At 42.2% G+C, this 23,850-nt stretch overlaps 1 protein-coding gene across 8 annotated transcripts in view; it reads right to left on the reverse strand.

Annotated features, from left to right (window-relative positions):
- Positions 1–694: 694 nt before the first annotated feature.
- The window catches only part of RMND1 (required for meiotic nuclear division 1 homolog), a 51,763-nt gene continuing 28,607 nt past the window's right edge, over positions 695–23,850 (reverse strand). For all 8 annotated transcript variants that reach the window (XM_073337659.1, XM_073337665.1, XM_073337662.1 and 5 more), the window contains 9 exons: positions 22,940–23,015; positions 21,775–21,814; positions 12,727–12,827; positions 11,364–11,470; positions 10,758–10,822; positions 9,640–9,716; positions 8,353–8,473; positions 1,268–1,384; positions 695–914 (listed from right to left, as the gene is read on the reverse strand). In XM_073337659.1, coding sequence (XP_073193760.1) covers positions 882–914; positions 1,268–1,384; positions 8,353–8,473; positions 9,640–9,716; positions 10,758–10,822; positions 11,364–11,470; positions 12,727–12,827; positions 21,775–21,814; positions 22,940–23,015 — 737 coding nt within the window. In that variant the 3' untranslated portion in view covers positions 695–881. The remainder of the gene's footprint in view (positions 915–1,267; positions 1,385–8,352; positions 8,474–9,639; positions 9,717–10,757; positions 10,823–11,363; positions 11,471–12,726; positions 12,828–21,774; positions 21,815–22,939; positions 23,016–23,850) is intronic.

Genomic DNA, 23,850 nt, shown 5'->3' on the forward strand with positions numbered 1-23,850 from the left:
ACGGTTCATCGACCTTTCTTCCAGAACTGGGGCAGTGGGATCCAACCACACACCTCTTGGTTCAGCCTTGTATCATTCAGGGGCTTGACTGTGGGAGCCGCAGGAACCAAGTCTGGCCCAGATAGGGGCTGCAGCTTCTTGGATCCCTTTGGGATTGACAGAGACCACGGTGCTGAGGCTGACTCTTTAGACCTTTGAACCAAAGTCTGAATGGATCCAAAGGGTCTAGCCTCAAGGGCTTCCTTAAGCAGAAGTTGTTGCAGACAAATCTCTCTGTGCTGATGGGTTCTTGGGGTGAAGGTCTGACAGATTGAACACCGAGAAGGTGAATGGCCTTCTCCTAGACATTTCAAGCAACAAAAATGTGAAAGGAAGAGAAGCTTTCACCAAAAATGGAAAAGAGGGGGTAGGTATATCCGTATCTTTTCAGTGCTTAAAGGGAGCAGGCAGCAAACACTTCAGTACAGGGGGACAGGGGAGAGGAAGCAGGGGCAGCAGCGAGGACTTTGGTATCCATGGACCAGAACAGGCTGAGTGAGTCACCTCCATGATAACTGAGGCAAAACTGTCACATTGGAGACATTTATTGACACAGCATTTCCTACTCACTGCAGAAACTTCACTTAAAATGCATAAATTCTATAGTGTTATATCAAAAGATCAGTTGTCTAGTAGTGCTGAACCTAACTCATGATTTATTCATTAATTTCACAGTTTATTTGAACAGATGTACATTTATACATAACTATATTTATTTAGTAAGACAATTACAGCATTTTCCAGAAATGTACAGAAAATAAAGAGGTGGGAGTAGGAACTTTTTTTGGTTGTGAATATGGTCCGGTCATACTTTTTTCAGATGTTCTTAGCTTCTGCCATGGTCAGAAAACTACTCTGGCAAGTTCAAACATGACCTGCAGAGTAATGAATACAAGTATTAATAAGGATTTGCATAGTACAAGTTCTTTAATACTACAAAAAAGGTAGAGGGTAAACAAAATAATCTGAAAAGGTGGACTGTAGCTGCAAATCAAAAGAAAAGGCTCAGTGATGATACATGAAATAACCAAAACTGAAGACTTATTCCTACACACAGGCTACATAAGCATAAATTATTCCAGGATATTTCAAATCATGCCATGTAAAATATACAGCTGCTTATGTAACCCTGCAACAATGGGTGACTCCTGCATCATAATATTTTTATTATTTAATTTTCTTCTTCAGAGTGATGATTAAAAGCGTGGCAACTGAACACCAAACTCACCTCTATAGTGATGAGTATGACTATCATCCATTCCAAGCGCAGGGCACGTTTTTCATTCAGGTGATTTCGCATCAGGTCCGTCAGCTCCATGCAGTGCTGAAGTTTCTCATTCATTACCTGCAGCAAAAATATATGCTTTCAGTTGAAGAGTCTGCACTTGCAGAAAGCCTGAGTTAAACAAATTCTATTAAATCATTAAGGAAAGCTAACCAAATGCAGAAATTGTCTAACTTAAACATGACTGTTTGGTTCCCAGGCTGACAGAGATTTTTCCCTATGCAAAAGTGTACAGCACAGCCCCTCCCTTGGCTATATGAGGCAATGCCACCTTGACCCTCTCAGTTCATTCACACCGAATGCCCCGCGACTAGACTGATACAGAAGGGATGGGATGGGGGATTGTGGAATACATGTCTGTATCACATCTCGAGGAACCATTTACAGTAAGTAACCGTTTCTTCTTCAAGTAGATGCAGCTATGTATTCAACTTGTGTGACTCAAGCAGTGCGCACCTCAGGAGTTTATCTAAACCAGTGGTGCCCAATCTTATCACACAGAGTGCCACATAAATCTAAGCACAACCTTGTGTGGCTGAACAGATTTCTACATATTTTAATAAGATTTAAAGGCACCTATATTGATTTATATTTTAAGTTCAGCTTGTTTCGTATGTATTTAGATAGAAACAATGTAGGTACGATATTGTCTATTTAAAAACAAAGAAATCAGTGCATAAAACATGTATCAGATGAATTACAGTAAACAGGAAAAAAAACAGTAATGAATTGGCCATTAGTATATTGTGTTGAAGCAGTCCATGGACCTTATGAAATGCTCTGGTGGACCGTGTAAGGCCATGGGCCATAGGTTGGGAACCCCTGATCTAAACAAAGACTGCAGGACTGCCCAACATTTGCATCTGCTTTGGATGATGTGGTAATGGCAGAATGGTTCGAAAACATATGTATTGATGACCACGTCAGCCTCGCGAATGTCCAATATTGAGACATAGCTTGCGCTCTCGTAGAATGAGCTCGCACCCACTTGATCCTTTTATAGCACCTTTCATCCAAAATCCTCAGAGTCCTTTACAAACACTAATGATTTAAGACTCTCAACATCCCACCATTAGGCAGGTATAACTTCCTTTAGCTCCCCACCATCCCCAATACTATCAGGTCCATCATAGCCAGAAACTTTTAAACAGATTAATAGGTCAAAGATTAAGTAAGCAATAGGCAATGTCTGTGACACATCTTTGGGTTAGTCTACCTGCTGATGCAGTTCAGGGCAGTGCTGAGAACAGTGAAATGAGTGATTTACTGGAGCGAAGTGAGATGTTGCCTTCCAAAACAATTCTGGAGGAAGGGGACTTCTGTAACTTGAGTTTCCCTATCACCGACAATGTATGAATCTAGCCTATTCAGTATTCACACAGTGAAACCTGTCTTGACTTTGTCACTGTCTTTTTACTTAAGCAGCTGTGTAATACAGTTTTGGGTTAAGAAAAGATACCCAGCTCTTCTTCACAGGACTCGTAACACCCTTCTTACCCTGTGGTGTCCATTAAAACTCCTTTTATGTCACAACCAATGCTGTTGGGGGAAAAAAGGTTCCTCAAATGGAAGGTACTTTATATATCCCAAGAATTCAGAGACTTCTAATATTAAAAGACTCTGATTTAATTTTCTGTTGCATCTCATTCAAGGTTTTTTTTTCCTTCTGTGACAGTCAGTGATTGGGATTAAGAGCCTGTAACTTCCACTGAGATCAACAGTCGCTGACCTCTGGTTCAGGCCATTAAATAGGTAACTTACCCTAAGACCTTGTCTGCAATACAGAGTTTCGTCAACAAAACAGTGGAGGTGCACAAACTACAATGCTCCTTCTGCCAACAAAACACTCCTGCTTAGCCAACAAAATAAAACTACCTCAACGAGAGGTGTAGAGCTTTTTGTGCCAAAGTTCTATCAACAAAGTGTCAGTGTAGACACTGCGCTTGGTTATGTTGCTGTAAATAGCCTCCAAGAAGTGTCCCACAATGCCCATCCTGACTACTCTGGTCAGCGGTTCAAACTCCGCTGCCCTGCATCCAGGTACACAGGCATCTGTCACTCCCCCTTTAAAGGCACAGGAATTTTTGAAATGTTTGCTCGGCATGGACAGCTCGCATCGCATCTTCCCAGCTGACCATTGCAGCTCCAAGCAGCAAAGGCTCTCCTGTTTGGAGCACACCTGAGTTGTTGGATCTGCTGGCACTATGGGGAGAGGAGGCTGTGCAGTCCCAGCTCCGCTCCAGCTGTAGGAACTTCAATACTTATGGTCAGATTTCTCAGGGCATGTTGAATATGGGATACGAACAGGACAAGCATCAGTGCCGTTCGAAGATAAAGGAACTGAGAGAGGTGTACCAGAAGACAAGGAAGTCAAACCATCATGCTGGTGCTACACCGAAGACCTGCTGCTTCTATAAGGGGCTGGACGCCATCCTCGTTGGCGACCCCACCTCAACCACCAAGAGCCCCGTGGATACTTCGGCGGGGGGAGACAGCAGACGACCAGAAGGACAAAGTTGTGGATGAGGAGGTTAAACTGGAAGATGATGTGGAACACATGGCAGAGTCATCCAGTGGCAAGTCAGGACCTCTTTTCCACTCCGAAGGGGTCTAGCCAGTCTCAGTAGTTTGTCTCTGGCTCACATTATGCAGGAGACGAGAGCCCTGGTAAATGACCTATTTGACTTGATGCTGCTTGGTTATATGGAGTAGAGCTGTCCTTTGCTTTGTACATTCTAAAAGTGGGTGAAGGGATAGAAATGTAAAGACTAGCTGGGTTTGCATGTGCTTCCCATTCCCCTATGCAGCTAAGTGGTGTGGCGGAACAGTGTGTTAATGCATACCAAGATTTCACAGGAATCCTCCAGAGAGATCTCTAGGAAACACTCCTGGAGGTACTCGCTAATCCTCTGCCGAAGGTTCCTTGGCAGAGCTGCTTTGTTCCTCCCCACAATTATAGGAAACCTTCCTGCGCCAATTGGCAATCACTTGTGTAGGGATCAAAGCGGCACACAGGTAAGCAGCATAGGGACCAAGTCTGAAGTCGCACGCGTGCAGGAGTTGCACCCCTGTTACCCGCAGGAGGCCAAAAAACAAGAACGCAGGGCATGGAGAGAGACTTTAAAAGAAAATTATAAAACAAGACAGAAAAGAGAGCCAGGAGTGAACTCTAATGGGCCAGGAGGGGATGATGAAAGTGATGGAGGAGCAAACGAAGATGTTGAAGTCCCTAATCATGCTACAAGCAGAATTCATGCATGCTCGATACCCCTGCAGTCAATACAGAACTTCTTTCCATGCCCTCCCAAACTCCTCCCACATATTCCTTGCAACTTCCTAGACCATGTCGGTACCTTGTTCACTCCACCCCTTTGGACAGCTTCCAAAATGATAGCTGGGTTAACACACAGCTACAAGAGGCTACACTGCCCTTCATTGTTATCTCCTTTCCCACTAAGCCTTTTGTGTGTGTTGTTAATTGGTATTTAATAAAAACATACTCTCTGAAAGATAACCAATCTTTATTTGTCTCTTACACACAGTGGCTGCTGCTGGAATTAAGACACAGCTGCAACTTGATCATTTGCTGATTACAAATCACTATCAGGAATCATCAAAATGTTCATGAAAGATGGCAAGTTAGCAAAGCACGGCAGACAGTTGTATACAAGGACACATTACTGGTGCTCATTATCAAAACAGTGCCTCAAAGCCTCCTTGATTCAAATAGGCCCCCCGTTAGTGCCTCTAATAGTGCCTCTAATAGCCTTGGTAGCTGGCTGCTCAAGATCAGCCACAAGGCGATCCACCTTCGCACTCCACCTCGGGGAAAACTTTTCACCCTGAGCCTTACAAATATTATGGAGCACACAGCAGGTTGCTATGACCCTGGGAATATTTTCCTCACTGAGGTCTAACTTGCCATAAAGATAGCACCAGCATGCTTTTAATCTACCAAAGGCACATTGTATGGTCATTCTGCACCTGCTCAGCCTATTGTTGAAGTGCTCCTTGCTGATGTCCAGGTTTCCAGGGTAAGGCTTTGTGAGCCATGAGAGTAAGGGGTACGCTGCATCTCCCAGGATCACTATGGGCATTCCAACATTCCCCACTGGAATCTTCTGGTCTGGAAATAAAGTCCCTGCTTCCAGCTTTCTGTACAGGACAGTGTTTCTGAAGATGCGTGCGTCATGCACCTTCTCGGATCACCCCACACTGATGTCAGTGAAATGCCCACGGTGATCCACAAGCCCCTGCAATATCACAGAGAAGTACCCCTTCTATTGATGTACTGCATCACAAGATAGTCCAGGGCCAAAATTGAGATCTGTATGCCATCTATTGTTCCGCTGCAGCTAGGGAATCCCATTGCCGCAAAGTAACCACTCTTTCACGCACATTGCCAAATCACAGTCCTTTGTAGCAGGATGTGATTAATGGCCCCGCATGCTTGCGTTACTGCCACCTTAACAGTGGACTTACCGACTTCAAACTGATTCGCGACCATCTGGTAGCAGTCTGGCGTTACCAGCTTCCACACGGCAATTGCCGCGCCCTTCTCCACCAAGAGGGCAGCTCTCATTTTGGTGTCCTTGTGCCACAGTGCTGGGGCAAGCTCCACGTACAGTTCCAGGTAGGAGGCTTTCCAAATCCGAAAGTTCTGCAGCCACTGCTTGTCACCCCAGACCTGTATAATGATGCGATCTTAACACTCAGTGTTTGTTTCCCGAGCCCAAAAGCAATGGTTCACTGTGTGCAGCTGCTCTGTGAATGCCAAAAGTAGTCTGTTCTTTCCATGGCACGCAGCAGGTCAGGCACCTCTGATTCCTGTTCATGATACACTGAATGACCAGCCGCGATTTGTTCATAACAGTGCCCACAACAGTAGAGAGCAGTGCAGGATCCATCCTTTGAGACAGAGATAGCAGGCACACAGTAAACTGGGGCTGCTGAAAAATGCTGCGAAATGCAATTGGAAACCCATGGAATAATGGGACGGAAAAAAACTGCATCATGAGATGTTGAGCCCACACCCATGATACACTCTGCCTTTCCACAACTCCTAGATGAAGAAGGTGGCAAGTTGCACAGTGGGATAGCGACCCACAGTGCACCAACTATGGACATGCTCTGCCAATAGAAGGAGCATTGTCTGAATATGCACAAGCAATGTAATTATACCGGTTTTCAATCGTCAGCATAACTTGTGTCGACAAAACTCTGTAGTGTAGACAAGGCCTAAGCAGCATGTTCATTTTACTACAGTTCATTTTACCAATTGATTAAGGTGTCACAGGAACCTTCTTTGGTTTAGCTAAAAAGATTGCTTTGCACCTCAGTGGCCTTTTAACTCCTCTGTTTCTTTAAAACACTTTTACTTGATAAAAAAACCCCAAAAGCAGAAGAAAAAATTTTATTTGCTTCTTTACATACGGTTTGGTATTTTAGAACAAAAGAAAAGCTCTTCCTGTTTAAAACTTTATTTAAAGGCTTACAAAAAATACTCTTTACATGTAAGCCTGAATGATAAAAGTTAGCTGTTTGTCATGGCCAAAAATGGGGAAGTATCATGAATCTGTCACAGAAAAAATGCAAATAAAGAAAAACTTATAGAAGAAGATGCAACTTACAGGCCCCTATTATTTTCTACAAAATATCTTTGTGCAGTAAATAATATTGAACTTTTATTAATTAATAGTTTAAAACCATTAAAAAATCCAGGTTACTCTCTCAATCTCTGCTTCACTGGACAGAGTCAAATTTATAAAAACTCATGGAGTAGTCTTGCTCAGCAGAAGACTAACCAGAGTCTGTCATGGGATAAGAGAGAAGGTCCTCTCATGGATTGGTAACTGGTTAAAAGATAGGAAACAAAGGGTAGGAATAAATGGTCAGTTTTCAGAATGGAGAGACGTAAATAGTGGTGTTACCCAGAGGTCTGTACTGGGACCAGTCCTATTCAACATATTCATAAATGATCTGAAAAAGGGGGTGAACTGTGAGGTGGCAAAATTTGCAGATTATACAAAACTACTCAAGATAGTTAAGTCCCAAGCAGACTGAGAAGAGCTACAAAAGAATCTCTCTAATCTGGGTGACTGGGCAACAAAATGGCAGATGAAATTTAATGTTGATAAATGCCATGTAATGCACATTGGAAAACATAATCCCAACTATACATATAAAATGATAAGGTCTAAATGAGCTGTTACCACTCAAGAAAGATCTTGGAATCATTATGGATAGTTCTCTGAAAACATCCAGTCAATGTTAGGCATCATCAAGAAAGGGATAGATAATAAGACAGAAAAATATCATATTGCCTCTATATAAATCCCTGGTACACCCACATCTTGAATACTGTGTGCAGATGTAGTCACCCAATCTCAAAAACGATATATTGGAATTGGAAAATGTTCAGAAAGGGCAACAAAAATGATTAGGGGTATGGAACGGCTTCCGTATGAGGAGTGATTAATAAGACTAGGACTTTTGAGCCTGGAAAAGAGACGATTAAGGGGGGATATGATAGAGATCTATAAAGTCATGACGGGTGTGGAGAAAGTAAATAAGGAAGTGTTATTTACTCCTTCTCATAACACGTGAACTAGGGGTCACCAAATGAAATTAATAGGCAGCAGGTTTAAAACAAACAAAAGGAAGTATTTCTTCACAAAAAGCACAATCAACCTGTGGAACTCTTTGCCAGAGAATGTTGTGAATGCCAAGACTGTAACAGGCTTCAAAAAAGAACTAGATAAATTCATGGAGGATAGGTCCATCAATGGCTATTAGCCAGAATGGGCAGGGATGGTGTCCCTAGCATCCGTTTGCCAGCTAGGAATGGGCAACAGGGGATGGATCACTTGATGATTACCTGTTCTGTTCATTCCCTCTGGGGCATCTGGCATTGGTCACTGTCCGAAGACAGGATACTGGGCTAGATGGACCTTTGGTCTGACCCAATATGGCCGTTCTTATGTAGTTGTTATGGGTGAGGGAGAACCTCCTAAGTGTGAAAAACTTACTTTAACTCTGCGATTAATGCTGAGAAACTGACAGGTTTTGTCATAAAGCTCTTCAAGATTCTCTCTGTCCCAGTAGAAGTCAGGAGTTATCAGCAGGTCTGAACTCAGATTTATACAGTGCCTAAAGAAGGATGGTTATGGTAGTTAAAATTTTTTTTTAGGGAGTTAAAGGTTCAAATATTTATATTGCTATTTCAAAGCAATGATTAAAGTTTATTCAGTTTCCTACCAGTTTCTACAGTGTTTATTTTAAAAACATCAACTGTCACTGTATGAAGTATTTCCCCTTATTCCCTATAGAAAATACAAATCCGAGGACAGGAGATTAATACTAAACAGTAAGAATTGCTTAAATTGGTTGTTCTGAGAATATGGAAAGTCACTAGACCCTCATGAATGAATCACTTTTTGCTATACAGCAATCAGTACAGACAGATGGTTCTGAAATAAACAAACTTATTGTGACAGAATGCTTAGGCCTCAGGTGATGAGCACCAACAACAATAGACTTGAGTGTGAAGCACCTTCCCAGGCCTGTCACAACAGCATCAAAGTTACTTTGTAATATCTCCCACCTCCAGCACAAAACAGATATTGAATGCTGGGACGGTTATCAGGATCACTAACAATAGCTTCCCCCAGCCCACGGGCAACAGGCTCCTCTAGGTGAGGATATGAAATCCAGAGCCTTAGCAGGTAGTGTTCGTATCATAGCTGTGTGTCTTCATAGTCCTTTTTTCCCCTTCCACCTGTTAACTTACTGAATGTAAGTTGTATGGGACATATATAGGAATGTGTATTACAGTCAGACTTACGTGATTTGTGAGAGGGACACAACAAAGGAATCATTTTTATCACAGTAAAACTCCTCATATCTTGACTTAAAAATTGCCAGTTTTGGAGAATCCAACACAACCCCTGCTAAACTGTTCCAATGGCTAATTAGCCATACTGCTCAAAAAGTACACCTTATTTCCAGTCTGAATTTGTCTAGCTTCAACTTCCAGCCACTGGATTGTGTTATACCTTTCTCTGCTAGATTGAAGAGCCCATTATCAAATGTTTGTTCCCCATGTAGATACTTATAAATTGGGTTCAAATGATCCCTTAGCCTTTGCTTCGTTAAACTAAATAGATTGGGCTCCTTGAGATTATCACTATAAGGAATGTTTGCCAATCCTTTAATCATGGGCCACAGAAGTTCTTTCTTTCTGGTGTTGGGACTCTAAGAACCTATTAATATACTTTTTGAAATGATAGGGTGTGAGCCCTTAAAAAAAAGTTTACCGTAAGGCAAAGAGTTCCCCAATTTTCTGCATTACATCAGCATGAGAGAGTTTCACTTTTTTTCTTGATTTTAATATCTGCAGAGAAGTTAGTGATAAATCGTTAGCCAAAGACATTCCATAACTGCTTATTTTATTTAAGCTCGGTTAAAAAAAACCCATGAATCCTACAAACTGAGCATTGTACCAGTTGTTCAAACTATTCCTTCTAATGTGCACTACTGCACATTTATCAATACTGAATTTCATCTGCTACTCTACTGCCCATTTAGCTTGCATTGTTAGGTCGCTCTAGGGATCCTTAGTCTTCTATAGTCTTGATTTACCTAAATAATTTGGTAACCTGCTGTGTCACATACAACTGGTCAACCTTTTTCTAGATCATTGATCAATATATTAAACACCACCACTCCTAACACAGACCCTTGGAACACCCCTTGTTAAAACTTTTGTCAGGCTGAAAATGGACCACTTATTCCCTTTTATACTGTTTAGTCTCTATTCAGTTTCTAACATATGATAGAACTTTCTCTCTTATCCTGTAACTACTGAGCTTTCTTAATTTCTTCTTTTGAGAGGCTTAAAAAAAGTGAATAAATTGTTTTTAAAGAGACTGGCTAAGGCTTTCCACCCCTTTCCCCAGAGAAAGAAGTCACTGAGTTGTGCTTTCAATGCTGTGGTTTCTACATAAGTGATATGGGACATTGCAATCTTGATTTAATTAAAATATCAGGAAAACTCTTTACTTGAGTTATTCACATTTGAGATTTTAATCAAGTTCATGATGATTTAGATTTTGATTTAGATCAGGGATGCTGCACTATTCTCTGACCGAATTTTGAAAAGGTAGATACTTTATTGTACATGCACATGCATGTTCTAGCAAGTGCACCTGTGTGAAAACATTTTTGCATGCAGACAATCACCTCCCTTTAAAAAAGGTTTTAAACATCTTTCCTTATTCCACCCAGTGCAGATGCTCTGAGCTTCTATACCTGCTTTGGCTTTACAGTCAAATCTATTAGCCATTCAAATGCTTTCCCAATATCTCTTTCCTGATAAAATTAATTCTTTACAAAGAATTTAAAAAAAAACAACCCAAGTAAACAGAAATTTCACCTCAGGAATTGACTGGATAGATTCCACAAAATTATCCAAGGATGATTCCCAAATGGCCAGTTTTACTGCAACAAAAAATTAACAAAATAGCACATTACATCTCATGTGTTGTCTCAGATTTCAAGTAACCATAAAATACAGTGCCTATCTGCCAATGTTTCAAGATTCCATTAAACTCTATGTGCGCCAAGCACAAACTGCTGCTATCTTCTAGTTCATCTAATACTAGAAGAGTATTTAGGGCTGGGGAAGGGAAAAGATGTAAACTAAAAAAAAAAAATGTTTCCTCAAGCATGTTGTTTTAAAAGATTTACCTGTGATTGAAGTAGGGCTCCAATTTACAAAACACAAGTTAAAAACTATGAGAGTAATCCTCCCATTTAGCCTCTAGCAACTTATGTGCATACCTCACTTTCATGAATGAGAGTAACCCATGTGAAAACAGCAGGTACCCACATGGAAAACAGACATTCACCATTTGATACATATATAAAGTTTGCTTAAGGTCATCTTCTCCCTCCATCCCTGTTATTGTATATGTCCAAATTTGTGATGGCATTTCACAATCTTAAGTAAAATTGGAAACTACATAAAGTATTAGCTTACCAGAAAGGCAAAGAGCATTTGAAAAGGCAAATTTCTGCAGAATTACTTCATCAATATCCAGGTCAGAATTTAACAAGATTTCTCCTCTGTGGAGCTTTGACTGGCCTCTGTAAAAATAGGATTGAGACATATTCATTGACTAAGTCACCTCTAAAATGAAGAGTCAGGGTAGAATCCTTTACACAAGGAAATTCCTCATGCATCTTTTTAAAATTTAAAAACATGGAGCAGTGTATATGACTGCTCCATCTTACTTCCTTGCATTTTGCTCTCAGTCACGATTAAAGCGAGAGAAAACCCACCAGGAGCCCTTTCTTCAACCTCTACACCAGCAACTCCTCTGCAAAAACCTAATATTAGTATCTTCTACAACAACTGCAACACTACTGAGAAAATTCAGAGAAACAGCAGGACTATGGACTTCTCTTTCCCACTCACTTCTCTTCCCCTCTTGTGCTCTCTCTTTCTACTTCACTGTTCTTGTTTTATCTCTCCTACTCTGTTCTGTCACTCTATTTCCGCTCCTTTCCCTTCTTGAATTGTGATACTCCTCCCCAACAGCTCTCTTCAGTGTGTCAGCAGCAAAGTAGAAGTCATAAGTCCTGCAAGTTTCAAGGTGCCTTGCATAAGTCCCACCTCAGAGTCTGCGAAGCATCCGAAATGTAAAGTACAAATGCTGGTGAAGGAGAAGCTAAAAACAATGGAGCAATTCAATAGTTACAGATTCCATAATTTACAATACATTCAGTTTTCCATTGGCTATGAAACTGACCATCTTATGTAGCAGCATTGTACTACAAATGACTAAATACAATGTATTCTATGAAATAGCAATGATTTGCAATGAAAAATCTTTCTGAACAAGAACTTTAGCTTATCATGATCTCAAGATATGATTTAACAAGCAACCAAGTCAAGAAAGGTCACACATCTTCTTCCATAATATGCCACTTTTACCCCTATTAGAAACTGTTATGTTTTCAGTGTACTTCAATGTAGCTAAGAAGGCAAGGTACTCCTTGTGATGACCATTCTGTATCAGAGCTGTCTCAATATGCACCTTTCCTTTATATCTGCCCTCATGAGGTGTGAGTTTTTCCATTTGAGACTGCTGAAGAGCGCTTACAATTATGAAGCCATGGAGATTACTCTGCTACTTTAGTGAGATCAGTAAATAATCAAGATCACAAGTAATGCTGCAAAGCCATATTTTTCAAGAAAACATTAATGCATACTCCATTAAGACCGATGTATTTAGTGTTTGTAGCCCATATTACTGACCCCTCAAAACACTTATCTTACTCCTTTGGAGGAGAGGTAGGGAAGGAATGTTTTTGGGTAAAGGATGCATAAAAATTCTTACTCTCCTCTCCTGTAGTTAATTTCTTCATTCTCCCAGTGAACCAGTGCAACTTCATAAGGCTGAATTTCATGCCGCTCCAGCACTTGCATTATTTTCTTCATCTAGAAAAAAAGACAATTGCACATTATTAAAATGGTTAGCAAATACTACACAACTGCCCCACATAAGTCTTCAAATATCTAATACATAAAATTAAAGCTGTACGCTGATGCTTATTTAAATAATGTTAAAGGTGTGGTGAAAATACCTTCTTGCATTAGGATAAAGTAACCATTTTAATTTTATTCTACATCCCATTCAGAAAAACTTCCATAGTACAAGACTTTCTGACACTGTACATTTTAGAACAGAAATTCTAAACTAATTTGGCCAAAAGATTGTGCCATCTAGGCACTTATACTATACTCACTGCTAGGGTACCCATGTTTTAAACACTTATCTCTTCAACATAAGGAGAATAGTGGATCTTTCAATGCAAAATTTTAGCTTAATCAATTTCTAATAAAGCAGTTTCCAAAGACAGGTACTTTAAAATCAGTTCGATCCCACACAAGACTATAATTTTCTCTGCGGTGTTAGCTTTCTTAGTTGCTTTCATAATATTTATTGACAATATACATGATGCTATAAGAGTCATTGCCATATGTTTTTATGAAGGGCTGCAATTTCTGAAATATTGCCGTATCATTTTGAATTAAATACTGACGTGTATAAGGCAGCGGTTCCCAAACTTGATCCGCTGCTAGTGCAGGGAAAAGCCCCTGGCGGGCTGGGCTGGTTTGTTTAACTGCTGCCTCCGCATGTTTGGCCGATCGTGGCTCCCAGTGGCTGCGGTTCACTGCTTCTGGCCAATGGGAGCTGCTGGAAGCGGTGCAGGCCGAGGGACGTACTGGCTGCCACTTCCAGCAGCTCCCATTGGCCTGGAGCAGTGAACCGCGGCCACTGGGAGCCACGATCGGCCGAACCTGCGGATGTGGCAGGTAAACAAACCGGACCAGCCCACTAGGGGCTTTCCTTGCACAAGCAGTGGAACAAGTTTGGGAACCACTGGTCTAAGGTTTGCCAAGTATACCAAGAATTACTGCTAAAAAGGTAGAGAAATTCTGATTTGTATTGCTGAGATAAAGTATTTTTCATTTTTATAGCAGTCATAATATCTACGGCTGTGATCTCACAAGATCCTGTAGGCCAAGCAGGATCAGGCCTGATCAGCATTTGTATAGACCTGTGAGGAGAATCCACAGTCCTATAGGACTTTGAATATTAGTGATTCAGTAGGCAGCACACCTTCCCCTTAGAAACTACTGAATACTTGGGCCATGAAACACTCTGCTGCTGAACTTAACAGCCTTTATTTGTTTAGCTAGGAAATCATAGGCTTGTTATTTGCTGAAGCTACTGTCATTTACATGAGAACAAAAATCCAGGTTCTAGCTGAAACAATCATTAAACTTTCATAGCACTATACTCAAAAAGTAGGGCTGCTAGCCTTCAATGGCATTTTGGGATGTATAAGTAGGGGCATAGCGAGCAGATCGAGGGACGTGATCGTCCCCCTCTATTCGACATTGGTGAGGCCTCATCTGGAGTACTGTGTCCAGTTTTGGGCCCCACACTACAAGAAGGATGTGGATAAATTGGAGAGAGTCCAGCGAAGGGCAACAAAAATGATTAGGGGTCTGGAACACATGACTTATGAGGAGAGGCTGAGGGAACTGGGATTGTTTAGTCTGCAGAAGAGAAGAATGAGGGGGGATTTGATAGCTGTTTTCAACTACCTGAGAGGTGGTTCAAGAGAGGATGGTTCTAGACTATTCTCAGTGGTAGAAGAGGACAGGACAAGGAGTAATGGTCTCAAGTTGCAGTGGGGGAGGTTTAGGTTGGATATTAAGAAAAACTTTTTCACTAGGAGGGTGGTGAAACACTGGAATGCGTTACCTAGGGAGGTGGTAGAATCTCCTTCCTTAGAAGTTTTTAAGGTCAGGCTTGACAAAGCCCTGGCTGGGATGATTTAATTGGGGATTGGTCCTGCTTTGAGCAGGGGGTTGAACCAGATGACCTCCTGAGGTCCCTTCCAACCCTGATATTCTATGATTCATTCTCTGGCCATTCCTATTTGGGTAATTCCTGTCTGCCTAGCTAAATGCCACGTGCAGTTTACAAATTAATGCAGTTTTCCTTTTCATTTCCTTCATTGATGCAGTTTTCCTCTTAATTTTCTTCATTTCATTTCCAGCTGTCATGCATCATTGCTGTATGCCAGGGGTTGGCAACCTATGGCACGTGTGCCAAAGATAGCATGCTGCTGTCTGCCGGGTCCCAGCCGCTGGCCCCAATCAGCCCACTGCCGAACCCAGGACGGCAGTGGGCTGAGCGGGGCCAGTGGCCGGGACCCCGGCAGGCAGCAGCGTGCCATTAAAAATCCTGCCCGCCCCAGCCCGCTCTTCTCTGGCCCACCCCCATCACGCGGGGGCAGGGTGAAGAAGCTTGGTCCTGGCAGCTGCTGCTGCAGGGCAGGCAAGCTCCCCCCTCCCCTGCCATGCTGGGTTCCTGCCCCTCCTCCTCTCTCTCCCTGCTGCCGATCAGCTGATCGCCCTTGAGAGGAGGGGAAGAAGCAACAGGGGAGGAGGTGGAGAAGAGGTGGGGACAGGGCCTTTGGGAAGGGGGAGTGGAATCAGGGCATATCCCCTCCAGCCCCCTGCTGTGAGCCGCTCTGGGCAGGGGGTTGGGAGCACCCCCACGACCCTAGCCCACACCCTCTGCCCTGACCCCTACACCCCCCCGTACCCCAGCCCCCTGTCCTGACCCCTGCACCCCCCACACACTCCCAGCCCTCTGCACTGACCCCTGTACCCCGCCACAACCCAAGCCCTGACTCCAGCACCACCCTCACATGCCCCCAGCCCTCTGCCCTGACTCCTGCAACCTCCCCCATGCCCAGCCCACCCATGCCCTGATTTTTGCACCCCCCACATTCCCACCCCCACCCTGAGCACCAAACGGGAGCTCCTGCACCCCCCCTCCCACATTCCCACCTGCACCCCTCACACCAAATGGGAGCTGCCCAAGTAAGCACTCTACACCCAAACCTCCTGCCCCAACCCTGAGCTCCCTCCCTCATTCTAACTCCTGGCCAAACCCTGTGCTCAGTGCACTCCCACCCTCAGCCTGCTCCTTCAGCCCCAGCCCTATGCTCAGTGCACTCCCACTCTCAGCTCAGTGCAGAGAGAGAGGAAGAGAATGGGCTAGAACCAGCGAGAAGGAGGTACCCACTCTATGTGGGCAGGGCTGGAATCCCAGACCGGCAGCGGGCTGAGCGGGGTCCTGGCTGGCAGGGGCCGGGGGACGAAACCCCACACCGGCAGTGGGCTGAGCTGCTGGGGTCCCAGCTGCCAGCCCTGCTCAGCCCGCTGCTGGTCTGGGGTTCTGGCTGCCGGCCCCTTGCCAGCTGGAGTCCCGGCCGCAGGCCCCGCTCAGCCTGCTGCCGGCCTAGGTGAACAGACCCCAGGCTGGCAACGGGCTGAGCGGGCCGGTAGCATAAGATCAGCATTTTAATTTAATTTTAAATTAAATTGAAAGCTTCTTAAACATTTCGAAAACCTTATTTACTTTACATTCGACAATAGTTTAGTTATATAATATATAGACTTATAGAGGGAGACCTTCTAAAAAACGTTAAAACGTATTACTGGCACATGAAACCTTAAATTAAAATGAATAAATGAAGACTCGGCACACCGCTTCTGAAAGGTTGCCGACCCCTGCTCTATGCTGTTGTGTTCCATCCCAGAAGTGGCTACACTTCACTGGCAGATTGCTTGTATCTATTTGGGGTCTGATCCAAAGCCCACTGAAGTCAACAGAAAGATTCCCATTGACTTAAAGGGTATGTCCACATTGCAGCTGGGAGTGAGCTTTCTAGAATGCTAGCACAGCTTCAGTTAGCATGCTAAAAATAGAGCGAACATTGCAGCTCAGGCCAGAGCTTGGGCTCGCAAAGTTTGGCTCAGGCCCATAATGATTTCACACAAGTACTGTAACTACAAACTACTCTGTACATACATGGAAGAAACTTTGTTGGGATCTTTGTTTACCCTCTGGATAAAAGGCATTACATAAATGTAAGACTCTGTAGGCTTGGACACAAAACATTCCAAGTACACTCAGAGAACATTTCCTCTGGATACTTTCAGCACACGACACTCCTGAAAGATTTGTTGCTGTCACTTGTATGTTGGGATCTGCAGATGTATTTTCTTTTGTTTCTTCTGAAGAATAACTGAATAATGCTTCTTATTATTTTTATGGTAGACTCGCACTTCCACCACAAACACTTGATACGCATCAAATACAGAGACAAAAGAATGGTTTGATCATGTTTTCTCTAACTCGTCCTCCCTGCTTCAGGAAGACATAATTTAGTGTGTTCTTTTAGCTACCCTCATAGGTTAGGTGTAAACATGGGACTTAGCTACAATTTGCATTTTCTATGCTGCTCCTTGAATAAGTACAGTTAGGAGGATATTTATTTTTCTTCTGTCAGTCTCACATGATAAAGGTTTCAGATTCTGGATCCAAAGCAAGACTTTGTACACTGTGCTCATTATAACATTTATTCATGACAAGCTAAATTGATATTTCTATTCATCGCCCTTTTAATTTTTGATAACTTTTTGATAAATGTTACTTTGGGGTTGCGCCTGTCATAAAACAGTAACGCCATCTTTACACTGAGATTGAATAGAAAATCTGAGCTAACCTGGCTCACCACCTGTTACAGGCTGGCTGGCCCTTTAAATCAAGCTGGGCTTAGCCTCACTTGTGACCTACCAGTTTACCCTCAACTGACAGTGATAACAACTTAATGATAATTAGTGATCTCAGCTGCAGAGAATTATATGGGACTTCTTAAATAGAGCTGGGAATTCAGCCTAGAGGGAGAGATTGCAGAGGAGGAAGGACAATTCCACAGGAAAAGCCCAGCAAGTTGGGACTAGCTGTGGCTTGTGAGCTGAGCCACAGAGTAAGCAAACTCCTGTGGTGAGCCTCTGGAACAAGGAGCCAGTCCTGGGGCTGGTGTTCTAGAAGAGATCCACAGGAACAGAGTAGGCACCCCTGCGGGAGCCCTGAGATAGGGATCTCCCAGCTACTTGTAGCCCCTAAGTGAAGCTGCCAGTGTCCCTCGGGAAGGGAAGCAGTGGGGGAAATCTGGCTGGGGAGGAACTAAGACAAAAGAGATGTTTTGCAGGGGCTAGGAGTAGGGACCAAGAAACAGAGGACTTCAGTGGAGCCTGAGAGGGGCAGAAGAACTGTAAGTTTGGGTATTTGTTGTGGACTTTCAGTTGGACTTCTTGTTACCTCAGAAGGGGAGTGAACTTCTATAACCTGGCCATTCGGCTAAATCACATAAAAGACCCAGACGGACAAGCCATCAGGAGGAAGTAACCAGAAGAAGGGGTGCCTGAAACTAGGGCCCCAACAATGCTGCAAGAACACACAAGGTGGAGCTATTTCAAGGTGAGGACATGCTATAACATCACGTCCCAAGCTGAATGGGAAAAAAAACTACACTTTTCCCCTCATAAGAATATTTTCCTGTCTCTTTTATGTTTTTAACTCAAATGACTGAAAGAGTGAACTTTAAACTTGGCATGATGGAAATCCTTCTTGAGGAAGAACAATCAAACTAAGTTTGGGGGGGATAGGATAACTTTTAAAGTTAAAAGATTTACTCCTAATCTAAGGGTGTGTTTTTGTTGTTGCACAACAAAGATACTGCATGCACTCTGGAACACATCATTGCTAAAGTGCAGTCATTGTTTTGCAATGGCATTTCTGTAAAGTGCAACAGTATGAGTGTTTAGAGAAACAAAAGGATTTAAACTTGTGGCAGGCAAAGTGATATGAACTGTGTTCTGCACCAAATCAGTTACAGCTCATGCAATCTCCCCAAATCCATAGCTAATGTATATCTATCTTGGGCTCTGGCTACACTAGAGACATTACAGTGGCACAGCTGTACTGATGCAGCTGCGCTGCAGTAAGATTTCTCTTGTAGCCACTGTATGCTGATGGGAGAGACTTCTCCCATCGACATATTTAAACCACCTCCAATGAGTGGTGGTAGCTATGTCAGCGGGAGCAGCTCTCCCATCGACATAGTGATGTGCACACTATCACTTATGCCAGTGAAACTTATGTCACTTGGGATGGGGGAGGTGTGGTTTTTTTTTTTACACCCTGAGTGATATAAGTTTTGCTGATGTAAGTGATCGTGTACACATGGTCTTAGTAATTACTAACTTTATTCTGCTTCACTTGTGCATTTCTTTTGAGCAACGTGTTTTGTCTCCGAGTCATGTGGTGCAGAAATGGGGCAACTATCATTTTCTTTTTATGGTACCCCAGCCATCTACTGCTGCAGTGGACACTAATGTGAAGATCATATTTTTAACCTTTAAAAATGAAGCAGATTCAGCCAACGAATCTTCATGTTGAGTACTGTCTTTAAGTCTGCAACCTTGATTTAACTATTTTCTTGACTTACAAAAACAAACTGCTATTTTAAGTCTGGCTTCTTCAAAAGCTAATGCTTTTGGGTTAAGTTTATAGACCCCAACTCAAGGGAAAACTGAGCAACTGTCTCAACCTCTTCCCTCATTTGCCAGCCTAGTAGTTCTACTAGATCAACTAGCAGTTCAAGTTCCAGATGGCATACAGATCATTAGGTATGCTACCAATTTGATACTGTTTGTTGAGAGACTTAGAACTTAAGATCAAGAGAGAATTTTAGCTTGTACCTGAAATCTCAGAAAGATTCTGTACTAGAATACTGGAATGTGAAAACAGATTCTTTAATCAGAATGTTTATTACCTACTGAAGCTATATAATTTGATTGTGGAGAGCAGTTTAAATGTTGGCTAATCAGGAAACTAAACCACAACAAACAAAAACCAAACCACCCAGTCTTTTAGTACGAAGCTGCATCTGGAGTGAAATCTGTGACAGGTCTTTTGAAGTCTATATGGTCTTCTATTGCTTTCAGCAGAAGATGTTGCAGTGAACTGAAGAGCAACGATCCTTTTTGTCAGATCTTTGAAAATGTAGTGTGCAATCTGGAATAAGTAGAACTAGAATTGATCAGTACCAGTACCTTGATTGCAGATAAAGTAAATAATCCATACCATTATCCTCACTCTTTGACATGAAAGCTTGTCTGTTTATAGTTAAGAATTTTGAGGACATGGACCTTATTTACAATGGCCTTAAAATTGAGGATTTTTTTAAAAACAAAAATCCTCAAACATGCTTTTAATTTGACTGTGGCCAAATGGGAATCTAAACACTGTTTGGGTGGATGCTATATTTGAGCCAAATCATCTTAAAGTAGTTCTAAAAGTGTTTAACTTATGTCTTTACCTTTATTAGAACATCATGGTTTTAACCCTGTTTGGCCCTATCAGTACTGGCCAGTCAAAGTGTGTTAGAATTCTGTTTGGCAAGAGTTTAAATCTATGCCTATCCCAAGCTGTGAACTGTGGGTAGCTGGAGCCCAGAAAGTCTAAAAACATTGATTCACTCAAAGAAGAACATTGATTTTAGTTTTAAGCTTGTGCAATGACTTGTACACCAAAACAAGTTTCTTTCCCCCTTCTACTGGCAGCCCTATTAAAAACACAAATAACACATAGAAATTTAGCAACAGACAGCTTATATATTCGCATCTGAGCAAAGGTTTACAGCAATACCATGCTAGATGCAGTGCTTCTACTTTCTTCAAGGTTTTCTCAGCTTTGAAACCACTACAATAGTCTCTGATTTGGCTAAATATGGCAGTCAGTGAAATGTCTTCTGTTTTATTCAAGTGTATCCACCACTAGTGAAGCAAGTGTTGAGCAGAGGGAACACTGTTCAAAGCCTCAATTGAATGTAACAGCCTAGATGTAAAATCTTCCTTGTAGACTTTTCAAGAGAAATCAAGAGGCAGGTGCTGAATCATTCGTGGAAAATTAAAGACCGTACAAGGGACTAAGCAAAACTTCCAACAACCTCCAAGGACCCTGTGTAATATTTAAGGTGCCCTTCAGTTATACTGGTATAAAGGCACTTCTACTGGTGTAGATTATTCCAGTAGAATAAGGGAAATAAAATACATGAGTAGGTGGCACCTAGTGTAACTGCATTTCATACTAGGGGTTGTGCAAGTATAACTAGTTTGGTTTAACTAAACAAAACAAAAAACCCCAAACCCCTAACCGAGTTACACCAATACAAAAAGTGTGTGCAGACCAGACGTTATATCTGCTTCTCTATTATCCTGACCCTTGTGTAGTTTTAAAAAAAAAAAACTAGTGAAAAGTGAATTAGAAATAGGTATAAAATGCTCCCATTCTGCTCTGTTGATATTTTACATCCACTTTGTACTGGTGTAAATAACTACAAGGTGCACAGCAACAAAGAATCAGTTCCACTGTACCCAATTCCGGCTGCAGGGGAAGCTTCAGTTAGTACATGGCCAGGATATGGGATCTGCAGTGATTGCAAGAGATGAGGGACCTCTGGTCTAAGATGACACATCCAACAGCACAGTGCCCCAAAATATCATCCAGGTGCAGTTCAGTATTGAAAGAGGGAAAAGTATCACATGCTGAATAATCATCTAGAGGTTCCTTGTTGTTACACTGCTATACTGACCTGACTTGACTCCAGTTAATTCATGAGACTTGACTGGCTTTCAGCACTAGGTGGCATGGTCTGCATGGCATCTTAGAGCTTCTACTTTGCTATAACTGGGATATTATTTTCTAACAGTAGCACTGTGGAAGACCTGTCCACCTTATGCAAGCAGGCAGGATATGAAGATTACACAAGAGCAATCCACACTTGTCTGATACAGCCCCAAGTGGCTGCCTTCACTGAGGAGAATAATTTAATTCTGCCCTCACCTCCACAGGTCACCTATGCAAAACCCATCTGCTCAGGCTTTGCAGGAATTTCACCTTAATCAGCTTTGATATTTAAATAATACAGCTTCTTTTTCTACTTACAGTTTTCTCTTCCACATTCCAAAACACAACAGACCCTTCCCTGTGTTAACAGAACATAAGGATGCATTAGGCTTGAGGGTCAGATTACATTGTTTTGTACCTAAAAGTGCTTTAATGCTACAGTCACATTGTCAGGAATTGCCTCTGCACAAAGTGAATCAAGAAAATTTACAATGCTTATTCTTCATATGAGCCCCATAAAAATATGCTGTTAATCATGCTTTAATTTTAATACAAAAAATACCCAAATATAGTTTTAAAGTCAGAATTATTTAATTATTTAACATGTAAGTGGTTGCATCGTGTTTCCTGGATCTCCAGAAGGAAACACTCTCTTGTTTTTGTTTTTTTTTTAACATAATTAAAATAAAATACATGTGAGATATGGCAATTTCCTGCAATAGCCTGGACTCACTTTAATTCAAAGAAGTTTAACTTATTTAAGTTTCAGTATCTTACATGTTCATTGTATTAAAAATAAAAATGTGTAGCATTATTGGGGGATTGTTTGTAATGCCCTAGGGGGGAGACATGATTAACATAAACCGTGGGAAGTTTTATTTGCGTCAAAGGACTATTTGAACCAACAGGCTGGACAAGAATGAATTTTAAAATTGTGGGTTTCCCAGGAAATCTCTAGGGGAAGGTGTATGCAAATGTACCTCTCCAGTTGTGCAACAACTCAGCCTTTTGAAGCTTCACCCTGAGAAGGGGACTTTTGTCTGCTCATTACCTGTTACATGAGGACAAGATCAGAGGCCTAACAATGAGGAACTCAGATTCACGGGGTGCTTGTTCTGCACTAACAGCTGTTATTAACTTGTAACCACAGAAAACCCCTTGGTGGGGATGAGAGGGCTGCCAGTCACCTGCCAGAGCCCCTGTTGGAGTTGGGAGGATCTCTGGTAAACTAATTAGCATGTGTACACATTTATAGCCTCTGAGGAGAAGCAAAGCTTGTCTGCTAAGCCAGTCTGACTTTCACACTGTAGAAAAACATGGGGCTCTACCCAAGTGAGGTGACTGCTTGAGGAGCCTGAAGCCTAGAAAGGGTACCCTTGCCAGACTACGAGAAGAAAATTCAGGTGCAGTTGCCCTGAACTCTGACAAAGTAGCTTGCTACATCCCCATGTATCATATGTGCCAGGCTTGGTTTGCAACTTACCTGAAGAAAAAAATCATACCAAGATCATATTCTTTTGCAGCATTTTCTGTGCCAATCACCAAAACATTTGCTGCATCTAGTTTAAAAATAAGAGGAAGGGAATAACACTTTAGGAGGCACAACAGTTTCAGTATTTTATATTTGTTAAACATTTATAACTAACTCCAGTTTTATCTGGGAACAGTACTTCCAAAATAAAAGTACTACATATTTTTTTAAAAATAGAAATGCTTTCAAGGAGGGAGTATAAGAAGCAATTACAATACATAGAATTGCATGGCTTCTCAAAAATGCACATTCATTCCCGATTTTGATTTTTGCATTCCACTAGCCCAGTTCCCTTAAATTTTTAGTGAAATATAGTACTCATGAAGAATATAGGACACAGGATGGAATTGATGGCAGCGGACAACAAATGAAAAATAGGAATGGGAGTGAGGTCATAGGTGTAAACAAGGGAATCGGACAGGGGATATCAAGCAGAGAACCCTGGAAAGTAAACACTGCTCTATGAAGGAGACCCAGGAGTCAGTAGATACCACCCAGAGGAATTCTGACTGATGTGTGAGGAACAATGGTGTGCCCCACAGTTGCAGACAACCTCCCTGTTGCGCTTGCCAGCCAGGAGACTGAAATCCTCTTTGTCCATACAGCAAAATCCAGGTCTACACTAAGTTTTGCCAGCATAGTTATGTTGGTTAGGAGTGTGAAAAATCATACCCCATAACAGACATAGCCATGCTGCCAAAAGCCCTAGTGTTGATGCAGTTTTACCAGCAAAAAGAGCGTTTTTGCTGCTATGGTTTATTTCATTTGGGGAATTGGGATAAGCTGTGAGGGGTTGCTGGTGTAACTATACCAGCAAACCCTTTTTAGTGCAGACAAGGCTTAAGATAGCAGTCAAATGTGCA

The sequence above is a fragment of the Lepidochelys kempii genome, chromosome 3 (genome assembly GCF_965140265.1).
Source record: "Lepidochelys kempii isolate rLepKem1 chromosome 3, rLepKem1.hap2, whole genome shotgun sequence".
NCBI lineage: Eukaryota > Metazoa > Chordata > Testudines > Cheloniidae > Lepidochelys > Lepidochelys kempii.